The sequence below is a fragment of the Elephas maximus genome, chromosome 3 (genome assembly GCF_024166365.1).
Source record: "Elephas maximus indicus isolate mEleMax1 chromosome 3, mEleMax1 primary haplotype, whole genome shotgun sequence".
NCBI lineage: Eukaryota > Metazoa > Chordata > Mammalia > Proboscidea > Elephantidae > Elephas > Elephas maximus.
The window spans coordinates 66,301,743-66,323,957 of NC_064821.1; the positions used below are offsets into that span (position 1 = coordinate 66,301,743).

General features: G+C 46.2%; 2 protein-coding genes across 6 annotated transcripts in view; one reads left to right on the plus strand and one right to left on the minus strand.

Moving 5' to 3' along the window:
- Positions 1 to 907: 907 nt before the first annotated feature.
- Positions 908 to 13,926, plus strand: MTFR1L (mitochondrial fission regulator 1 like). 5 transcript variants are annotated; one of them, XM_049878321.1, is made up of 7 exons: positions 908 to 966; positions 3,982 to 4,122; positions 4,618 to 4,722; positions 7,532 to 7,641; positions 7,905 to 8,116; positions 9,317 to 9,638; positions 12,291 to 13,926. In XM_049878321.1, the coding sequence occupies exons 2-7, from the start codon at positions 4,108 to 4,110 to the stop codon at positions 12,394 to 12,396; spliced, it is 870 nt and encodes a 289-aa protein (XP_049734278.1). In that variant the 5' UTR covers positions 908 to 966; positions 3,982 to 4,107; the 3' UTR covers positions 12,397 to 13,926. The 5 variants fall into 5 exon arrangements, with proteins under 5 accessions (XP_049734278.1, XP_049734279.1, XP_049734277.1 ...); XM_049878322.1 differs by having other exon boundaries at positions 909 to 990; positions 4,052 to 4,122; XM_049878320.1 differs by having other exon boundaries at positions 910 to 1,000.
- The window catches only part of AUNIP (aurora kinase A and ninein interacting protein), a 41,074-nt gene continuing 31,316 nt past the window's right edge, over positions 12,458 to 22,215 (minus strand). Inside the window, exons 2-4 of the mRNA XM_049878324.1 lie at positions 21,378 to 21,519; positions 15,062 to 15,889; positions 12,458 to 12,525 (exon numbers count right to left, since the gene is read on the minus strand). Coding sequence (XP_049734281.1) covers positions 12,458 to 12,525; positions 15,062 to 15,889; positions 21,378 to 21,519 — 1,038 coding nt within the window. The remainder of the gene's footprint in view (positions 12,526 to 15,061; positions 15,890 to 21,377; positions 21,520 to 22,215) is intronic.

A 22,215-nucleotide genomic window follows, 5' to 3' on the forward strand; every position in this document is an offset into this window, starting at 1 on the left:
AATGTGTATAAGGAGCCCTGGTGGCACCGTGGCTAAGCTGACCATCAACAAGTTCTCACTGAGGCCTGCCCTGGGTCGATGAAGATATAGCTGGGCCTTGTAGGCACAATGGTAAAGAACTACTAAACAAAATGTCGGCAGTTCGAATCCACCAGCCGCTTCCTGAAAACCCTATGGGACAGTTCTACCGTTGTGTACGGTCGCTATGAGTCGGAATCGACTCCCAACAACGGGTCAACGTGAGAGAGAGAGAGAAATACATAAAGGCTAAAAATAGAAGAAAGCGACAAGCACTGGAGAGCAGGAATCAGAGGAACGACAGGCTCATTTCAGCCGGCGAGAAAGTCTTTGTGAAGGAGGCACTGACATGGACCAGAGTGGAGGGTAGGGGATGTACAGCGGGAGACAGACGAGGAAAAGAAGGGAAAGCGGAAAGACAGGACTTGAATGGGAAGCATGAACTGTGAAGGGGCTAGATGAGGCGCGGCAAGCACCAGCCCCAGAGGGCCGTGAACGCCGGGTGAAGATTTTTCAGTTTGCAGTAGGGGTGGGGCACCAAACGCTTAGGAGTCGGAGCAGCGACAGACCCCTCGGCTTCCAAGCTTTCAGACGCCGTATCCGGACGAAACTTGGAGAGAAGCAAAGAGGCGGAAACCAGCGGGGTGATGCAGCCAATCAGATCTCGGGCTCTCCAAACGCAGCGAGCGTTCGCCCTGTGCTCAGAGCCGCAGGTGGGGCGTGGCCTCGAAGGGGCGTGTCTCCCCTCCAGATCGGCACGTGCCACCGCCTCCAGCCCGGGCCACGCAGAGGCAGCGCTCGCCCTGCCCCAGGGGTGGGCCCGCCACTGAGGGCGCGCGAGGACGCGGCGCGATGCGCAGCCGCAGAGGATCGCTTCCGGGGGGGGGCGGGTCAGCGGAAGTGAGGGCGGCGAGGCTGGCTACCCGCTGTGGTAGGAGGGGCCGTGAGGTAAGTCCTGGAGCCGGGATTAAGGTGAGAAAAGGTGCGTGTGCCACTCCAGAAGCGAGAATGCAGGCTTCTGGGCGGGCCAGATACGGCCAGACGCTGTGCGGAGCCTGTGGCTCCTGTTCCCGCGCTAGTTCTCGCGGGAGCCGGTGTTGGCCGCCGCATTTGGCAGGAGGGGAAACTGAGTCCCCGAGGGGTAGTTGTTGCCCCGAGTCACCCAGCAAACGGTGGCCGGGCTAGACCAAGTGCCTTCCCCTTTCGGCCGCGCTCCCAGACGGGCGGCGGCTCCTCAGCCATCTCCTCGCCCCTCCTGAGACCCGGCCCCGGCTCAGAGTCCTCGGGCCTGGGGGTCCAGGGGCCGCCTGGGCAGGCGGCGAAAGTTTGGCCGACCTTGGCTCTGGTCGGGTCGAGCTGTCGCGGAGGAGGAGAGGCTTGTTTCCCCTGCCACCGCAGCGGTTTCCCCTGCCAGCGCAGCTCCTTGAGGCCCTCGCGGGGTGACTGTCGGCGCAGGTCGCCAGTCGCTGGTCCGCTCAGCAAAGTTTCACTGAGCACAGCGGCGCCCGGGACCCAAGGGTGATGAGACAGGTCCAGCTCTGGCGGAGCGCCCAGTCTCCTTAGGGAGACTGTGTGTAAACAGAATGACAACAACCTCATAAGGGGCTCTGGGAGCGCAGAAGTGGTGAGAACCAACCACTGGCCAGCGAACTGCGGGAAGATTTCGCTGAGACCGTGATACTTGCGTGTAGGGTTTTGAAGGCTAAGTTAGTGTTCTCCTTCATTGATTCATTTCTTAATTCCACAAATGTTTATTAAGGGCTTACTGTGTCCTGTGTACTAGGCAGGTGTGTTGTGGGCTGGGGAAATCCCTTCCGTTCTGACAAGCAGCAGTTACCTGATACTATTGTGAGAGGATTCAGAAGAAATGTAGGGTGCTGTGGGATGAACAGTAAAGGACCTGACCCTGTCGCGGCAGGGGAAATGATGCTTGAACTGAACTCTGAGCAGTGAATAAGAATGAAGTCTGGTGAAAGGGGTGCTGATGTTTCTTCAGTTAGAGGGAGCAGTGTAGACAAAGCCTCAGAGGTGGCATTCCTGGCCACTGAAAGAAGGCCAATATGGCCGGGGGCAGAGGGAAAGCAGGACATGTGGCTGGTTAAGTGTGCAGGGTCAAATTGTAGGAGGCTGTGTAGGCTCCAGTGAGTTTGGTCTAAGAAGGGGGAGACCTTGCATGCAATGTTGAGGAATCTAGGTCTTATCCCATTGTCTCTAGCAAGCCAGTAGAGGGTTTTGAACATAGGAATAATATGATCAGCGTGTGTTTCAAAAAGATTCCTCAGCCTGTGGTGTGAGTGTTAGGCCCAGCTGAGTCTTTGGAGGTAAGATCGGGGGGAAGTGGTTGTAATGAGTAAAGCGAGAAGCAGAGAGAAGTACTGTACTTGGAGATTTCTGCAGGCACTGACATCAGCACAGAGCCTGACACAAAGAGAAACTTTGATAAAAGGCTAGAACAGAAGGGAGAATACCGAGCCTCTGTAGGAGGCGGTAAGATCTGGACCGGTCTTAGGTTTTTGCTACTAGCACGACCACTGAGTGACCTTAGACAAGTCCCTTCTACTTTCCAGTTTCTTTTCCCCATCTACATCATAAAGTGCATATCTCTTCTCTCAGGGGTGGGAGAGACCATCTGAGGGAGGGTTCCAAAAAGCTGTCCAGTCCGTCCCTTCTTCACAGTTTGTCCATGGCTCACTAGCGACTTCTCACTCAGCCATTCCTGGCCCTCATGACCTGACCCCCAGTCTGTCTTTGCAGCCTTACCATCCTCTGTTTCTCTCTACATATCCTTCACCTTCCTGTCCTGGACCTTTGCACTTGCTGCTGTTTTTCTGTCCTTCCTAACCCGCTGAACTCACCATGGGGCTTTGGGGCCATAGGACTGAACTTACCTAGCCACCTGCCTAGCCTGCCTCTCTTAAAAAAAAAAAAAATTGCTGTCAGTTGATTTCAACTCACGGTGACCCTGTGTGTGCAGAGTAGAACTGCACTCCACAGGGTTTTCAAGGCTGTGAACTTTCAGAAGCAGATCACCAGGCCTTTCTTCCAGGGTGCCTCTGGATGGGTTCAAACCTCCATTAGGTAGTGTTATTCAGCCTTAGTTAGAGTTATGTACTCAGGTTCTTTCTCCCTGCTAGACTGTTGAGTTCCTTGAAGGCATGGCTATATCTTAGGATTCCATAGCCCCAACAGTGCCCGCACAGGGCCTGGTATCATTGGTGTTTGGTGAACAAGGGAATGAATGAGCTCATTGATTACATCTGCTTAGCACGAAGGACAGCTGTGAAGAGGCCAGTCAGTAGTGACCCCAACCATCTGTGCTATGTTTTAACCGTTCATTAAGCACTTTAAAATTGCCTGTTTCACTGATTGACCCTCAAGGTAACCTGGCGTAGTAGTCTTACCCACTTTTTACAGATGGAAAAGCCAGTGTTCAGAAAGGTTAAATGGCTTGCCTAAGGCTACAAAGCTAGTAGGTGGCTGGGCCAGGATAAAAATGTTTGGCTCTTCTCCATGTAGCCCAGTAGACTGAGTCTGCCAAGAGCTGGCTGTTAACTTTCTTGTTCTCCATCTTGCCTTTCCCCATTGTGGGGCCCTAGCGGTGTTAGGCTTGGTGGCAAGGGCAGGGCTCTTTCATCCTTCAAGAGTGAATGCTGGGCTTCAATGGTACCTACAGTTTGGCTTTTCCATGAACGTGTAGCTACCAAAGGATTCTACTTACATCCAGTCTTGCCTCAGGAAACCTAAGGGTCCAAGAAGTCTCCCAGGGTTGGCCAAGCTCACCCAGCAAGTCTGGAACAAAACCTTTAAGAAGCCATTATTGGGCGAGGACATCTTGGACTGGTTTTCTCTGTGAAACATCAGAAAAGCTCTGTTGCTTTGCTGTTAGTCATAACTCTGGAGGACTTGGTTTAGTGGGGCTTGTGTCCTGGCCATCAAGTATCCACTCTGGGGGTTGTTGCACAGGATGGGAAGTGTGTTCCTCAAGATGGCCTGATATGAAGGAGCCCCGCCTCCTACCTCCCCGATCCTCCAGAGCTGCCCTGTGGTTGCCTTGTCCTTGAAGTGCAGGAGCCGGTTGAAACATCAGGGATGGAAGCCAGTGTGGTAAGCAGCATCCACAGAGGGGTGGTGTGGTGGGGAACGCTGAGCACTGGGCCTGCTGAAGTACTGTTCCAGGCTCTGAGACTCTCGGGTTATCCCTTCCTTTCCCCTGGAGGCCTGGAATTAGAGACAAGCCACCTCTCCATCCCCTCCCCCAGGCATAGCCAACTGTGTTCTTGGGGCCAGTCAGGAGTCAGTCCTACCTTTCTGTACAGAGGGAGGGGAGGGAAGCCTGGATGACCCCTACACCCAGCTAATGTTTCACCCCTCCACTGGATCCTCTCAATGCCTGGGGCTGAGGAGGACACAGCTCTTAGGTGGCTGGCCAAGGCGAGGTTGGGAACAGGGAAACTTGCCCTCATAAATGACACTTGAGCTACCCCTGAACCGGGGTGCTCTGTCCTTGGGATTGAGGAATTCATTCCCCCCAAGGGCAGGGACAGTCGTTGGAGTCTCTTAGTCTGAGGTTGTGGCCGTCTCTTTCCCTCTCTATTCTAGACCATCCCAATCTGGCAAAATAAGCCACATGGGGCTGCTCGCAGTGTAGTGAGAAGAATCGGGACCAACCTGCCCCTGAAGCCATGTCCCCGGGCATCCTTTGAGGTGAGTACGCTAGAAGGAAGGGCAGGAAGAGTAGAGGCTGAGAGTATGGGAAGACAGTGCTGCTCTTGTGCCCAGACCACTCGGCATTGCCAAGGCAGGTTGCTTTCCAGATCGTTGTGTCATTTTGTCAATAAACGTTTACGAAGTGTTTATAATGGATCCTGGTCAGTGCAGCTTCCTAATCGCACACAAACCTCTGACCACAACAGTCAGACGTCCATTTGGCCCATAAATTAATAATCATGTCTCTGTTGCTTCTGCTGATTCTGACTTCATCAGCCTCCAGAGATCGAGTTTATCACAGCAGACCGCAAGGCCCTGGATCACATCTTTAGACCAGTTAGGTATGTCTGTGTACTGAGGTTTTTGCCTGCAACCTTAGCATGTCCCCACATGGGACACTGAGTGATGTATATAACTCTGAGTTGAGCTCTGGTTTTCTTTACCAACTCTAAGGCTAGGACACTTAGCCACCTATTTTCAGTGTTTCCCTAAGGCCATTACCCCCATCCGCCTCTTTCTGCTAAGTCTGGCCACTCCTTAGCTCTGTGTCTGGGGGGCCTTTAGCACCACTCTGTAGCAGAGATTCCTGCCTGGTCCCCATCTCTGAGAACCCTTTGCAATGGAAAACTACCATTTTTTAGGCCCAGACACAGAGCTTGGAAGTAATGGTTAAGTACCAACTCCAGACTAGATGCTTAAGGTGTGTGGGTCTGAGGAGCTGGGACACAAAAGAAATCCTTCTGATTTCTGCCTGCACAGAGGAGACAGCAATATATGCATGAAGGCACATGGGCCCAGGTGAAAACAAATGAAGGAGTTGAGTTTGTATATCAGATGCTGAACTGTGAAGTTTACATAGGAGCTGGAGTGAGAAGTAGTGTCAACGTTGGTATTAGAATCAGGAACGGGGTTGGAAATTAGTGTGTGCGTGTTGTTAGGAAGGGAGTGTCCCATGACCCAGATTGCCAGTCATCTAGAATTGCCTGAAGGGGTAGGCACGATGTGGTCCTAGCTATACCAGAAGCAAAGGGAAGGAAGGCCAGCTGGTGAATGGGACTGACTTCGTGGAGGGTGCCCCACAGTTGGCTACCTCTCCAGTCCTTTGGCCAGATGCTCCTGGTCAGAGACCATCCAGGGCACAGGGTCCCACAGAACAGGAGCATGTGTGAGTAGTGTTAGTAACACTAGCTAACATTTACAGAGTACATACTATGTGCCAGGCACTGTGTGCCAAGTACCTTATATGCACCAACTCATTTAACTGCCCAGCATAAAGGAGCACTCAGAACTAATCCAGGAAAGCAAGTGGAGGCTTCCCTAAATGGCCCATCTTAGCAGCACCTCTTGGATCTGTGGGCATCCTCTGTGTGACCTTGGAGTGTCACTTAACTCCTGGGAGTCTGTTTAAAAGCTAGAGGTATCAATCCCTGATCTACCTACCAAACAATTCAGAGCAAAAACATCTGGATTTAACTTGTGTGTAGGTGTGCTTTTGAGAAATTATTCCAGATTTCTATTATAAATTATTAAATAATATTTAAGGGAATCTTATAATTTTCTTTTATATTATATAGATATTAAATTATGGAAAGTAAAAAAGGAGAAAGGAAAATAAATTACCTATAATCACACAGTCATGACATAATTTTGTAGGTCCTTACCATTTTTTTCTAGATACAGCCTTTTTACTTTGCTGTCATCATAGTCAGCACGTGATTGAATCCTCCAGACTTATTTAACATAGTGTTAATTAGTCTCTCTGTTCTGTCCTAGTTCATTTGGTTGAGGGGCTATTTTAAGGAATCTTGTTATGCTTCTGGAAACCCTGGTGGCATAGTGGTTAAGAGCTACAGCTGCAAACCAAAAGGTCGGCAGTTCAGATCTACCTGGTGCTCTTTGGAAACGGTATGGGGCAGTTCTGCTCTGTCCTGTAGGGTCACTGAGTCAGAATCAACTTGACAGCAACAGGTTTTTTGGTTTACTATGGTTCTTTGTTTAATTCATCATTTCTTTTTATTTAAATCTAGATAATCAAATTATCAACCTTGTTTAAAACAACAGTGCTATAACAATATAAATCCCAATTTGTAAAGGGGTTGCAAAGATTTAGCCTGGGAGAAATTTCCTGGTGATGTAACAGGTTGTTGATGACCTTGCACTTGTATTCTTGCAACCAGCAGACAAGACGGTCTTGGACAGTGGCCATTTCTGTCAAGAGGTAACTCAGGCCAGACATGCTAAAGACCCTTTTGCTGTAGGCCAGCGTCAGGAAACTTTTTCTCTAAAGGGCCAGATAGTAAACACAGGCCATACAGTCAGTTCAACTTGAAAGCAGCCATGGACATTACATAAACCAGTGGGCGCGGCTGTTTCCCAGTAAAACTTTTTATATAAAAACAGGCACCAATGCCTGCTCTAGGCCACCATGTTTTGGTTGGATGATAACAGCAGCCTGATAGCTGGTCTCTTCCACCTTCCCGTCCATGTTCCACGCAGCAGCCAGAGTAATCTTCCTAATCCTCAAACTTGATCCTTAACTACTTGAAAGCCTCCAATGGCTTGTCATTGGTCTTAGCATCAAAGCTCCTGATTTACTCTCTAGCCTCTCTGTTCCAGCCATGCTGAACTGTCTGTAATCCCATGAACTCCCTTGCTTCTGGCCTCTTACCCAATCTGTTCCCAATCAGGAACACTCTTCCCTTTTAGGACAGCCCCTTGACACATCTTATGTGTTTTGCACAGTCCTCTCTGCATGTCTCGTCACAGGGTCAGTAAATGTTTGCTGATGAATTTTGCCTCCCCATAGGCCCTACCCAATATCTCTGACCTGTGTCTGAGGGATGCGCCCCCGGTTCCTACCCTGGCTGACATCGCTTGGATTGCTGCAGATGAAGAGGAGACCTATGCCCGGGTCAGGTAGCTGAGGCAGTAGCCAGTCTGCCAAGGGATGGGAAGCATCTTCCCAGACAAAACAGCAGGCAGCAGAGAGAGTTCTCGTGAGAGATGAGAGCCCAGGGCAGTAGGAGTGAGAGCTGTTGCCGTTCTGCAGTCACAGTGCCAGGACCCAGAGAGGGTGCAGAGCTGGGCTGTGTTACTCTTGTAAGAAAGGGTGGAGTAATTTGAGTAGGAGTTCAGTGGCTAGCTGTCTCTAACTGAAAACTTGCCTTTACCTGGTCCAGGAGCGATACACGCCCCCTGAGGCACACCTGGAAGCCCAGCCCTCTGATTGTTATGCAGCGCAATGCCTCAGTGCCCAACCTGCGTGGGTCCGAGCAGAGACTCCTGGCCCTGAAGAAGCCAGGCCTGCCAGCCCTAAGTCGCACCACAGAACTGCAAGATGAGCTGAGCCACCTGCGCAGCCAGATTGCCAAGATCGTGGCAGCTGATTCAGGTAGGAGCCCCTGAGAAGGGCCAGAGTATAGCAGGCTGTCACTTTTACCACAGGGTTTTGGGCAGAGTAAGGGTAAGGAAAATGGTGGTCCCTGGTTGCCCTCAGGCCAAGTTGGCCTGTGGTATCCCTTGGATGTTTTCCACCATTTTCAGCTGGTTTCGTTAGGAGCAAAATCACTGACCCTCTAACCCCAGGCAGACTGATACCTTGGCTACAAAAACCAGCATCCCTTTCTAAGTGCCTTTAAGATCACATCTTCCATGAACCCTCAGTGGCTTTCCTTTTCAGTATAAGAAATAAGCATTCCCCCTCCCTACCACTGAGAGATGTGTCCCATTTAGGCACCTGTTTTCTGTTTCTTTGTCCTCTTAACCAGAGACCACCATTCTGTGTGTAGTTAGGGCAGAACCACTGGACATGGATGGGAGTCTGCCTTGACTACACTGCACACCAACGGGTGGACTGCTCCCGAGATGCCCAGGGGGTTTATCTTCATATTCCTCCCATCCTCTTATTTTTGTTTTTTTGATCCTCATTGACTAGTAGCTCTTGAACCTTATCAGTTGGTAGAGTACATGGAAATCATGGTGTTCTCTGAAATCATCATGTATTTAATACCCTTGTGTGGAAGTTTTATTAAGGAATTGTCACTGAATTTTCCACTTGTATTTCTTGGCTACTTCCTTGTTTTGTCATCCAAGAGACAAGCAGAAACCGTTTTTGAAAAAACTTAAAAATTGAGGAAATATTCTCCATTAAAATTTGGGAAACTAGGAAGATCATTACCATTCTTTTTTTTCTGCAGACCACTTCTTCCAGCTCAGCAGAATTCAGAGGGACACACAGTCAACAGCACTAACCCTGTTATAATGGAGAAAAAAATAAACTCAGGCCTTGATTTTGTTACTCTTGCTTCAGTCTGAGACAGTGTTGTCACTCCAGTGACTGCGGGGCTTTGGGGTCTTTCTGCCCTTCCTAAACGTTGGAAGAGCCTGTTGCTGTCTACATCTTCCTGAGACCCTGAGTAGGGAGGGTGCTGAAGGGAGCATCTGCTAGCTCCAGACATCATCCTGGGAGTTCCCAGGATGTCATGGTATCAGCCCAGGAAATGAATGTTCAGTAGGCAGTGATGTGGAAAGAAGATAGTGCTGTTATGTTCTGGCCCCAGTGTCCATCCATGCCTGTTGTTTTCTCTTTCAGCTTCGGCTTCATTAACGCCAGATTTCTTATCTCCAGGAAGTTCAAATGTCTCTTCTCCCTTACCTTGTTTTGGATCCTCATTCCACTCTACAACTTCCTTTGTCATTAGTGACATCACTGAGGAGACTGAGGTAGAGGTCCCTGAGCTTCCATCAGTCCCCCTGCTTTGTTCTGCCAGCCTTGAGTGTTGCAAACCAGAAAACAAAGCCACCTGCAGCTCATCTGAAGAGGATGACTGCATCTCTCTGTCCAAGGCCAGCAGCTTTGCGGACATGATGGGTATCCTGAAGGACTTTCACCGGATGAAACAGAACCAAGATCTGTAAGTATTATTTGAGAAGCTTGGTGGTGTGTTTACTGTTTGTTGTCCATAGCCAGTGAGCTAACAGAATGTGAAAGCTTTGTGCACAGTATCTAGGACATGGTATGGCCTTAGTAGTAGCCATCTATTAATTGTTCACAAAGCTTGCTGACTACCGTGCCTGCTAGTACCTGGGTCCCGCCTTGAGGACAGAGCAACACTTTACATTCGTCAGATTATGTCCCCAACCCAGTAACTCTCTATGAAGCTTCTATGACTTTGCCTTGGTCAAGTCGTGTTGACTTCCCCAGTATTGTGTACTCTTACTCTTCACCAGTTACCACTTATCTATTGTCTAGTTAGTGTTTTGCCCTTCTCAACCCCTCCACTCCCTCGTAATGATCAAAGATTGATTCTTGCTGCATGTAAACCTTTTCATGGGTTTTTACAGTAGTGGTCTCATATGGTATTTGTCCTTTTGCAACTGACTTAATTTCACTCAGCATAATGCCCTCCAGATTCATCCATGTTGTAAGATATTTCATAGATACATCATTGTTCTTCGTTGTTGGGTAATATTCCATTGTGTGCATATACTAGTTTACCCATTGATCTGTTGGTGGGCACTTAGGTTGTTTCCGTCTTTTTGCTATTGTGACTAATACTTGTGAACATGGGTGTGCTCGTGTATTCGTGTGACGGCTCTTATTTCTCTAGGATATATTCCTACGAGTGGAATTGTTGGATTGTATAGTATTCTATTTCTACCTTTTTAAGGAAGCACATACCGTTTTCTGAAATGGTTGCACCATTTTGCATTCCCCCCAGTGGTGCGTAAGTGTTCTAGTCTTCCCGCAGCCTCTCTGGCATGTTATTGTTTTTTTTTATTATTATTATTAGTGCCAGTAATGTCAGAGTGAGATGGTATCTCACTGTAGTTTTGATTTGCATTTCTCTAATGACTTAATGATCAGGAGCATTTCCTCATGTCGATTAGCCACCTGAATGTCTTCTTTGGTGAAGTGTCTGTTCATATCCTTGGCCCATTTTTTAACTGGATTATTTGCCTTTTTGTTGTAGAGGTGCTCTAGGTGTTTCTGACAGTGTGAGGGATTTTGGGAACTGCATACCTTGAGAAACTCATCCAGTAGAGAAGCCCTAGAGCCCCGACCTGAGGGAGTCTCTCCTAGGGTGGTCTGTGCTCCTGCACGGGCTCATCAGCGAACTTGTTTAAATGCAGGTTCCTGGCATTTTTGTTCTTATGTTTGAGATCCTGACCTTGAAGGCCAGAGCCCAGGGTGCGCAGCTACATTTGTTAACACAGATTTTAAAAAGCTGTTGTGGGAGCATGGCAGTAAGGGCTCTCTCTTGAGTTGATGAAGTTCCTATAGAAGGGAAGGTTACTTGCCTTGTGCAAGGAGCGCTTTGTGTCTCCTGGGCCCCATTTCCCTCTGAAAACCAAACAAGGCTAAGTGATTCCCCCATTGCTTCCTTTAGGGAAGTAAAATTTTTAAAAATATTTTATTAATTTTTAGGGTAAGTTTACACAACAAAACAGGTTCCCATTCCACAATTTCTGTACATAACGTTCAGGAACACTGGTTGCACATTCATCACATTGGGCCAGCATTCTCATTACTTCCGTTCTAGTGTTCCACTTAGGGAAGTCATTTTACTTTCCTTTTCTGGCCCTAGCCAGGTTGGTCGTACTGACCCATAGTTCTTTGTCTTTCCCATCCCAAATTCTGCTGCTGCTGTTTCTGGGCTCCCTGAGTCTTTTTCTTCTGGTCACAATATTTTATAGATCAATTCTCAGACTTTGTCGTACTGTCCTCATGCACCAAATTAGATCCAAGACCCTCATTGCCAAGTCTCTCCTTCCCCTGGTGTCCTGGAATCTTTTCTGTCTTGTTAGTACAAGAAGCTGAGTTGGTGAGGGAGAATGGGAAAGAAGCCCAGTCTCAGTAGAGGTTCAGAAATGTGACAGACTAAAGGCAGATCCTCTCATTTTTGCTTTCAAGCTTTAATAACCAATCTTGACTCTGATGCCTAGTTTAATGGCCAATAAAACGTCTTCATAATGATCTGTTTAAGTTCGCTAGAATTTCAGTTGTTTTCCGGGTATCTGGATATATTGGGTAATTTAAACCTACCTCAGTCTGGATCTCTCATTAAGAAAAAACAAAAACAACTCTACTACCTTGTTGAGGAGACAAGGTAACAGGAAATCATCAGCAAACCTTTTCCCCAAAAAGGTAATAAGGGTCAGAATGGCCAGGAATCATCGCTTAACTTTCTCTGCTGGCTCTCTGGAGAAATGCTACTAAGATACAGCCAGAAGATGGAGCAGAGGCTTAGCCACCAGAGGCCAACTGTGACAGGTTGATGGCCCTTTATTTTGCCCACATTTTAGAGTCATTTCAGGAGATAGTAAACCATTCTAGTTAAGAGCATGAGATTTGGAACCAGCTACCTTGGTTTTAACTTCTCGATTCACCACTTAGTGAATTGGACAGATTGAATAAATTTTCTGTGCTTCAGTTTCCTCATCTGTAAAAAGCGACTGTAATAGCATCTACCTCATGTGACTGTTAAGGATTAAACAAGATAATGTATGTGAATACTGTCCAGGACTAACTACTCAATAAATACGAGCTGTTATTGGGTCTCCAGGAGCCGCAGTTTATTGAAGGAGGAAGACCCTGCCGTCCTTATCTCTGAAGTCCTAAGGAGGAAGTTTGCTCTGAAGGAAGAAGATATCACTAGAAAAGGAAACTGACAGTACCCAGCTCTGCAAACTCAGTCTCAGGCTCCTGGAAGGCCTTCAGTAGCTGCCTTCCTCACCGCAGATGTTTCTGCCTCCCAATTAGAAATGTGCAGCCATCTTGCCGACAGGCTAGAGCATGGACTGAGAGAGGAGCTACATGATGTCTCCCACACTTCAAACCTTAGCAGAAGCTAAGGCCTGTGTTTTGAGCTGAGACATTTGTTACAGGTAATTGTGGAGGGTGGAGTGTCTCAGTTTAAAGGGTGAGATAGAAGTTGCTGGTTTTTCTTTGCCCCTATATGAAAATAGGTCCTAAATGGATGACTGACTTCACTGCATTAGACCCCATAACTGGTCTCACAGGACACTTTGTGCCCAGCTGTCACTCACTCTCAGCTGCTTTCTTGCAGCAGAGCAGGGCTGAGGGGAGGAGGCTGTAAACGTTTATGTACATGTCCACAGGGCAGGGAGAATCTCACGCTGCTCCATTGTAAACCTACACCAATGCCTGGCAATCACCCTCTGCCCTTCCCTGTCCAATACCTAGATACAGGGGTCAGGCGGCTGGACCAGCTGACACTGGGCTGCTGCTGGGAGGCCTGGGCTGTTTTTTTCTTACACATTTTGTAATACTGTACAACCACATATACCGCCCTGGGGCCTCGTCAGATCTACTGTTTGAACTTTCTCTTCCTCGGACTTTTCGTTTAAGCCCAGTAGGAAAGAGTAATGAGGAGGGGAAGGAGTGCACCACCCTTCTTCTAGGCCCCTGACTCCTCCTTTGGGCTGGGCCAAGGTTTGTACCTACCACACCACTGCATGACTCAGATGCCCTCAGGTCCCTTTCTCTGCGGTATGTATACTGTGTGTTCGGGTTGAAGCACTACTTGACATTAAAGGATTTGGAGAGATTGTATTTGCCTTGTCCATCTGAGTTGTGATTACCCAGTATCCCTCAAGATTATAGTATTCCTGTTAATTTGAAGGTACATGAACCTTCTTAAACAGGCTCCTGGCTTCCCCTCTTATAAGGTCCTGCCCTTTAGAAGACTTCCCTAGTGAGCTTCATTCATCTCCCTTTCTGTAACAAAATAATTGTGCCCTTTGCAGGGCTTCAGGCCAAATTGTTCAGGTTCGAACCCCTGCTGGCAGTTTGCATTTCTGACAAGTTCCCAGGTGATGCTAATGCTACTGGTTAGGTACCAATTTTGAGAACCACTAGTAGAGCACGGTTCTCTAAATTTATACATAAGAATCACCTGGAGATCTTGTTAAAATGTAGTCTGTCTGATTCAGTATATCTGGAGCAGAAATACAAATTCTTAACAGGAGTTCAAACCGGTTCAAAGTCCTGGCCCTACGCTCTTAAAAGCAGTTCCATCTTACTAACTTTGCAGGCTTTCCCTTAAGCCTTTTAGATATCACACCTGCATTATGGGAAACTGCCACCTGGTGGATGATGTCTTGAGTACAACACAGGTCAAATTAGACTCGTTTTCTCATCTGCCCCATGGAAATGACAGCATATGTATACTATTAAAAAGTCACTTGTTCAAAAAAAAAAATTGGTAATGTTTTAATTACCATCACCCTGCTTTATAGACAGTCATTTACTTAAGATTGAAAGTTTTACAAAGAGGGTTTCCTCTCACCTTGTGAAAGAAAATAGTATAGTCACATCTAGACTAGTATATAAAAAAAAAAAAAGTATATAGCTAAGGCTTTTTTTTTGGAGCCCTGGTAGCACAGTGGCTAAAGTTCTTGGCTGCTAACCAGAAGGTCAGCAGGTTAAACCCACCAGCTGCTCCACGGAGAAAGATTTGGCTGCCTGCTTCCATAAAGATGTACAATCTTGGAAACCCTATGGGGCAGTTCTACTCTTGTCCTCTAGGGTCACCATGAGTCGGAATCAACCTTGACCATAAGGGGTTTGGTTTGCATTAAGGCTTTAGGGAGAATGATTTAAATATCAAGTATAAAAAAAAAAAACCAAACCCACTGCTGTCGAGTTGATTCCGACTCATAGCGACCCTACGGGACAGAGTAGAACTGCCCCATAGAGTTTCCAAGGAGCGCCTGGCAGATTCAAACTGCCGGCCTTTTGGTTAGCAGCCGTAGCACTTAACCACTATACCACCAGGGTTTCCAATATCAAGTATATAAACTTAAAATGCTATAAAGTTACCACAAAAATAACATAAAACTCCCACCAGCCTACCTTTTTCTGTCCTCACCTCCACAGGCAGATTTGCCTTATCACTCAAAAAGTTGTCAAAAATAATGGTCCCAAGTGTAGGTTTAGTGGGTAAGATTATAGCCAGCGAGTAAAAGAACATAATAATAAGCAGGATCCCAGTCAGGCATCTGGAAGGGGAGGCTCATAAGAGGCTCTTCAGTGCAGGGACAAGAACCTACCTGCCTCCTCAGTGCTCATCATAGACTTGTTCAGGGCACTTACTAGCCACCACCTTCCTCAGGAAAAGGTACCAATGCCAATCACAGTGTCTCAGATGGCACCACCTGCTTTATTTACACAAAGAAAATGCTCAATAATGACAACAGTTTCATCCTGTGCCCCCCCCCCCAAAAAGATCAGTTTTACATATCTCCATTTCAAGGCGCTCTTACAACCAAATCTTCAAAGGCATTCAAAATTGGTGCCTGATAACTTGATTACCTTCAGAGTCCTGGGTAAAGAGCCAATTAGCCTGCAGATTTAACTGAGCGGGCCCATCCTGGCACCAAGCCTGAGGGCTGTTAGGAGCCTGCTGTAAACCCTGATTCTGGTCGTTGGTGACATCTCGGAAAGGAGCTCTAGGGTTGTGGGCAATGACCCGCTGGCCCTGAGAATCGGCACTGAAAAGCTGACTCCAGGAGTCCTTGTCTCTCCTTTCACTGTCCCAGGAAAACAGAGATACGGGACAGGGGCTTTGCTTTGCTGACACTGTGTTTTCTCCACTCCGGGAATCCCTGTAAGGCTGAGTGCGAGGGGCCCGCCTGTTCTCTTTGGCAGATACCTTGCTTTCCAATTTAGTCCTGTCCAAGGGCTGATGGCATTTGCCCCCATGCAGTTTCACATCTCTCTCAATGTCCTGATACTTATTTTTCTTAGATCTCTGAAGCCCTTCCCTATTCCCAGAAGAATCTTCCTCTCCCTTGTCCTCCTTTTGGTCCGGCAAACAAGAACTTTCCCAGTCCTGGGTGAAGGAAAAAGCCAGTGAGGCTTTCCTCTCTCCAGCACAGACTGGAGTGTCAGGCAAAGACAGCGCAGTCAAAACTGGGGTTTCCAGTCTGGGGGGACCAGAAGTCTCCTGGTGGGACTGAGGACAAAATCCAGTGTCCTGGATGTCTGCAGGGGTTGAAGTGGCTAAAGGGGCTGCCATACAATCATCATGCAAGCCGTGGAGAAAATGCTCCAGCTGGGTTGCATCTTTCTTAGACTCTTTGTCGGTCTGACTTTCTCTATGAGAGGAAATGCTTGTCTGATTACCATCACTGGTCTTTCCTAGAAAAAGAAAAGTGAACAATTTTTTTAAAATATTTAATAAAGTATTTAAAGTAACAATCATAAACCCATTGCATGTTTAAAAGTGAACAACTATTCTACAGGAAAATTCAGTTGGCTTTTTCTGAAATCAGTATCGGTTACTACTACGTAGTGTTGAGGTCTTGTTTAGACTCTTCAAATAACTTCCTAGTGGATCTTACTGTTTTCAATCTCTCTATTCCCTCCCAATTTCCCGACTCAAATATTTGGATGCTTCCTTTGCTTAGTGAAGTCAAACATGGATTACAATCAGACTACATCCTACATTCCCAGCTGAATTTCCACATGTGGGTTTGTTTAATATAGGGCACCATTAGTTTTTCTTTTGTTTTTTATTTAATGTGACTTTTGCTGAATAGTGGTCCTGGCCAAGTATATACTCCTGGCTGTTGTCCTGTGAGCATACTCAACACACAGTATTATTTTAAGGTCCCAAAGATCACATTAACTCTGAGAAACCTTCTGGTGACAACATAGGCTCCCCACACCCCAAACGTTTCATGGGAAAAGCAGTAAAGACACAGAAAGTTAAGTCAGCTAGTACCAAAAAAACCAAACCCACTGCTGACAAGTTGATTCCAACTCATGGTCACCCTATACAACAGAGTAGAACTGTCCCATAGGGTTTCCAAGGCTTTAAATCTTCATGGAAGCAGACTGCCACATCTTTCTCCCTTGGTGAACTCAAACCACAGACCTTTTGATTAGCAGCTGAGGACTTATCCAAGTCAGACAGATGTTGTTAGGTGCCGTCGAGTCGGTTCTGACTCATAGTGACTCTATGCACAACAGAATGAAACACTGCCCACTGCCCTGTCCTGAGCCATCCTTAAAATCGTTGTTATGCTCAAGCTCATTGTTGCAGCCACTCTGTCAATCCACCTCCTTGAGGGTCGTCGTCTTTTCCGCTGACCCTGTACTTTGCCAAGCATGATGTCCTTCTCCAGGGACTCATCCCTCCTGACAACATGTCCAAAATATGTAAGATGCAGTCTCGCCATCCTTGCCTCTAAGGAGCACTCTGGCCATACTTCTTCCAAGACAGATTTGTTCGTTCTCTTGGCAGTCCATGGTATATTCAGTATTCTTTGCCAGCACCACAATTCAACGGCGTCAACTCTTCTTCGGTCTTCCTTATTCATTGTCCAGCTTTCACATGCATATGATGCGATTGAAAATACCATGTTTTGGGTCAGGCGAACCTTAGTTTTCAAGGTGACATCTTTGCTCTTCAACACTTTAAAGAGGTCCTTTGCAGCAGATTTACCCAATGCAATGTGTCTTTTGATTTCTTGACTGCTGCTTCCATGGCTTTTGACTAGATCCAAGTAAAATGAAACCCTTGACAACTTCAGTCTTTTCTCCATTTATCATGATGTTGTTCATTGGTCCAGTTGTGAGGATTTTTGTTTATGTTGAGGTGCAGTCCATACTGAAGGCTGTGGTCTTTGATCTTCATTAGTAAGTGCTTCCTCTTCACTTTCAGCAAGCAAGGTTGTCATCTGCATAATGCAGGTTGTTAATGAGCCTTCCTCCAATCCTGATGACCCGTTCTTCATATAGTCCAGCTTCTCAGATTATTTGTTCAGCATACAGATTAAATAGGTATGGTAAAAGAATACAACCCTGATGCACACCTTTCTTGACTTTAAACTAATTAGTATCCCCTTGTTCTGTCTGAACAACTGCCTCTTGATCTGTGTAAAGGTTCCTCAAGAGCACAATTAAGTGTTCTGGAATTCCCATTCTTCGCAGTGTTATAAATAATTTGTTAATGATCCACAGAGTCGAATGCCTTTGCATAGTCAGTAAAACACAGGTAGATATCCTTCTGGTATTCTCTGCTTTCAGCCAAGATCCATCTGACATCAGCAATGACATCCCCGGTTCCATGTCCTCTTCTGAAACCAGCCTGAATTTCTGGCAGTTCCCTGTCGATATACTGCTGCAGCCGTTTTTGAATGATCTTCAGCAAAATTTTGCTTGCGTGTGATATTGATATTGTTCTATAATTTCCACATTCGGTTGGATCACCTTTCTTGGAATTAGGCATAAATATGGATTTCTTCCAGTCACTTGGCCAGGAAGCTGTCTTCCACATTTCTTGGCATAGACAAGTGAGCACCTCCAGTGTTGCATCTGTTTGTCGAAACATCTCAACTGATATTCCATCAATTCCTGGAGCCTTGTTTTTCGCCAGTGCCTTCAGAGCAGCTTGGACTTCTTCCTTCAGTACCATCAGTTCCTGATCATATGCCACCTCTTGAAATGGCTGAATATCGATTAATTCTTTTTGGTATGACTATGTATTCCTTCCATCTTCTTTTGATGCTTCCTGCGTCGTTTAATATTTTCCCCATGGAATCCTTCACTATTGCAACTCGAGGCTTGAATTTTTTCTTCAGTTCATTCAGCTTGAGAAACGCCGAGCGTGTTCTTCCCTTTTGGTTTTCCATCTCCAGCTCTTTGCACATGTCGTTATAATACTTTATTCTTCTCGAGCCGCCCGTTGAAATCTTCTCTTCAGTTCTCTTACTTCATCAATTCTTCCTTTTGCTTTAGCTGCTTGATGCTCAAGAGCAAGTTGCAGAGTCTCCTCTGACATCCATCTTGGTCTTTTCTTTCTTTCCTGTCTTTTCAGTGACCTCTTGCTTTCTTCATGGATGATATCCTTGATGTCATTCCACAACTCTTCTGGTCTTCAGTCACTAGTGTTCAATGCGTCAAATCTATTCTTCAGATGGTCTCTAAATTCAGGTGGGATATACTCAAGGTCATATTTTGGCTCTCGTGGACTTGCTCTGAGTTTCTTCAGTTTCAGCTTGAACTTGCATATGAGCAATTGATGGTCTATTCCACAGTCGGCCCCTGGCCTTGTTCTGACGGATGATACTGAGTTTTTCCATCATCTCTTTCCACAGATGTAGTCAATTTGATTTCTGTGTGTTCCAACTGGTGAGGTCCATGTGTATAGTCGCCGTTTATGTTGGTGAAAGAAGGTATTTGCAATGAAGAAGTTGTTTGTCTTGCAAAATTCTATCATTCGATCTCTGGCATTGTTTCTGTCACCAAGGCCATATTTTCCAACTACTCATCCTCCTTTGTTTCCAAATTTCGCATTCCAATCACCAGTAATTATCAATGCATCTTGATTGTATGTTCAATCAATTTCAGTCTGCAGCAGCTGATAAAAATCTTCTATTTCTTCATCTTTGGCCTTAGTGGTTGGTGCATAAATTTGAATAATAGTCGTATTAACTGGTCTTCCTTGTAGGCATATGGATATTATCCTATCACTGACAGCGTTGTACTTCAGGATAGATCTTGAAATGTTCTTTTTGACGATGAATGCAACACCATTCCTCTTCGAGGTGTCATTCCCAGCATAGTAGACTATATGATTGTCCGATTCAAAATGGCCAGTAGCAGTCCATTTCAGCTCACTAATGCCTAGGATATCGATGTTTATGTGTTCCATTTCATTTTTAATGATTTCCAATTTTCCTAGATTCATACTTCGTACATTCCAGGTTCCGATTATTAATGGATGTTTGCAGCTGTTTCTTCTCATTTTGATTCATGCCACATCAGCAAATGAAGGTCCCGAAAGCTTTATTCCATCCACGTCATTAAGGTTGACTCTACTTTGAGGAGGCAGCTCTTCCCCAGTCATCTTTTGCGTGCTTTCCATCCTGGGGGGCTCATCTTATAGCACTTTATCAGACAGTGTTCCGCTGCTATTCATAAGGTTTTCACTGGCTAATGCTTTTCAGAAGTAGACTGCCGGGTCCTTCTTCCTAGTCTGTCTCCGTCTGGATGCTCAGCTGAAACCTGTCCTCCATGGGTGACCCTGCTGGTATCTGAATACCGGTGGCATAGCTTCCAGCATCACGGCAACACGCAAGCCCCCACAGTACGACAAACTGACAGATGTGGGGGAGTCAGCCAGTAGGAAGGACAATAATAAAAAGCAACTACTATTGTCCATCCTGTCCATTTTATCACTTGCAGATTGGATCCTATCTCCCTTAAGATAAGGGTGAATGACACAGAATTTCCACTCTCTCCAAATTATACAAAATCTAGTTTCGAAATTCCGATAGTTCGTTTTCTTAGATCCATGGGCTTGATGACTGATTTCCTCTTTCCTTCTCCAATAAGAATTTATAATGCAGAAACTTGTGAAAGCATTTTCAACTTTGCCTAAGAATTCAATATAGACTATAAACTATACCAGAGTTTTTTTTTTTATTAACTTTTATTGAGCTTCAAGTGAATGTTTACAAATCAAGTCAGACTGTCACATGTAAGTTTATATACACCTTACTCCGTACTCCCACTTGCTCTCCCCCTAATGAGTCACCCCTTCCAGTCTCTCCTTTCGTGACAATTTTGCCAGCTTCCAACTCTCTCTATCCTCCCATCCCCCCTCCAGACAGGAGATGCCAACACAGTCTCAAGTGTCCACCTGATATAATTAGCTCAGTCTTCATCAGCATCTCTCTCCTACCCACTGTCCAGTCCGTTTCATGTCTGAAGAGTTGTCTTCGGGAATGGTTCCTGTCCTGTGCCAACAGAAGGTTTGGGGACCATGACTGCCGGGATTCCTCTAGTCTCAGTCAGACCATTAAGTACGGTCTTTTTATGAGAATTTGGGGTCTGCATCCCACTGGTCTCCTGCTCCCTCAGGGGTTCTCTGTTGTGCTCCCTGTCAGGGCAGTCATCAATTGTGGCCGGGCTATACCAGAGTTTTGAGATGGAAAAGGGTTAGGAAAAAATCGGTCCTTGATACTTAAACCAAAAAGGCATTTAGGTTTTTGTTTGAGGAAAGACGAGTGCATTTTGAGGGTTTATGCCAAGCAGTTCTGGGAATCAGACCAAGAGCTGAAGCACTACTCCCTACTCCCTCCAACTGGCAGGAACCCTGCCCTGTAAGCCCCAGCCTGCTGTGAGGTAGTTGCTTCCATGAAGAGGGACATGCAAGCAAAAGACTGCCAAAGGATGATGAGACACAAGCCAACTTTACATCAGCCTTTCTAAGAAAACAGCATCTTTAAACTTTGACTGACGTGAGAAGTATCATACAGAAATGTCAGTTCTCAATTAGCCTTATAAAGACTACTCATTGTGGCCAGTCCACAAGACATACCAGACTACAGCAGGTCAGCTCCCCTACTCACCCAACCTCAAGTACAGCTGTCCCCTCTGCTCTATCAGGGAATACAGATATTAGTATCAGATTGAGCAGAATAGAATCAGAGAGAGATGTTTATAAAAGCATGTATATATTGCTTTTTAGAAGGGAGTGATTTCTTGTGTTTTATATAGCCTCTCCCAGTAGGTCAGCAAAGTGGTTATCACCACTTGTCACAAATGTTCCAACATGGAAAAAAACACTCCTTTTTGCTTTATGGATAATGATGTGTTCCCAGTCGGGTCACCGTACCTGGCCGCAAGGTGAAGAAGGAAGCGATGCTGGTCTGCCGGATGCCTGCAGGTGGAGTACTTCTTTGAGTAAAAGAAATCTTAGCCTTCCTCTCTCCTGGAAAGAGTGTTAGCATTTTGATGCCAGATTTGATTAGATACGTCTGAGAAGGGGGAGAAAAAGAACAGAACCAACTGATATCAAAACAGCAGCTAGACAGGAGAGATTCAGTAAGTACCTGTGACCCTCCTGGAACCACACTGGGCCCTCTAGGCTCCACTCATATCCTATCCTCTAGGTAGTCTGCTAGACACCACCTTCCACCATTTCCTGCCATACACACGGTGTTTGTTTTTCTCAGGAATCACATCCTCCAACTATAGCCCCATTTTTTTGCTTCCCCGTGCAAGTCAGTCAGACTGACTAAACAGGATTTGTTAAAAGATAACATTCAGTAAACTCTTTCCATCATATTTAAAGATAATTAATGATTCCAGATAAGCAGCAGTTTTCAAATAGTCACACAGTGGTTAAGCCATATAGCTTGGGTTCAAATCAGTCCCAATTCTGCCATTGCTACCTAGCTGCGTGACTCTCTGCAAACGGCATAATCTCTCTGTGTCTCATTCTCATGTAAAATGGGACAATAATAGTACTCATTCTCATGTAAAATGGGACAATAATAGTACTTATCCCACAGGCCAGAGCCCTGGTGGCACAGTGGTTGAGAGCTGGGCTGCTGGCCAAAAGGTCGGCAGTTCAAACGCACCAGCCACTGCTTGGAAACCCTATGGGGCAGTACAGCTCTGTCCTATAGGGTCATTATGAGTCGGAATAAGACTCAACGGCAACAGGTTTT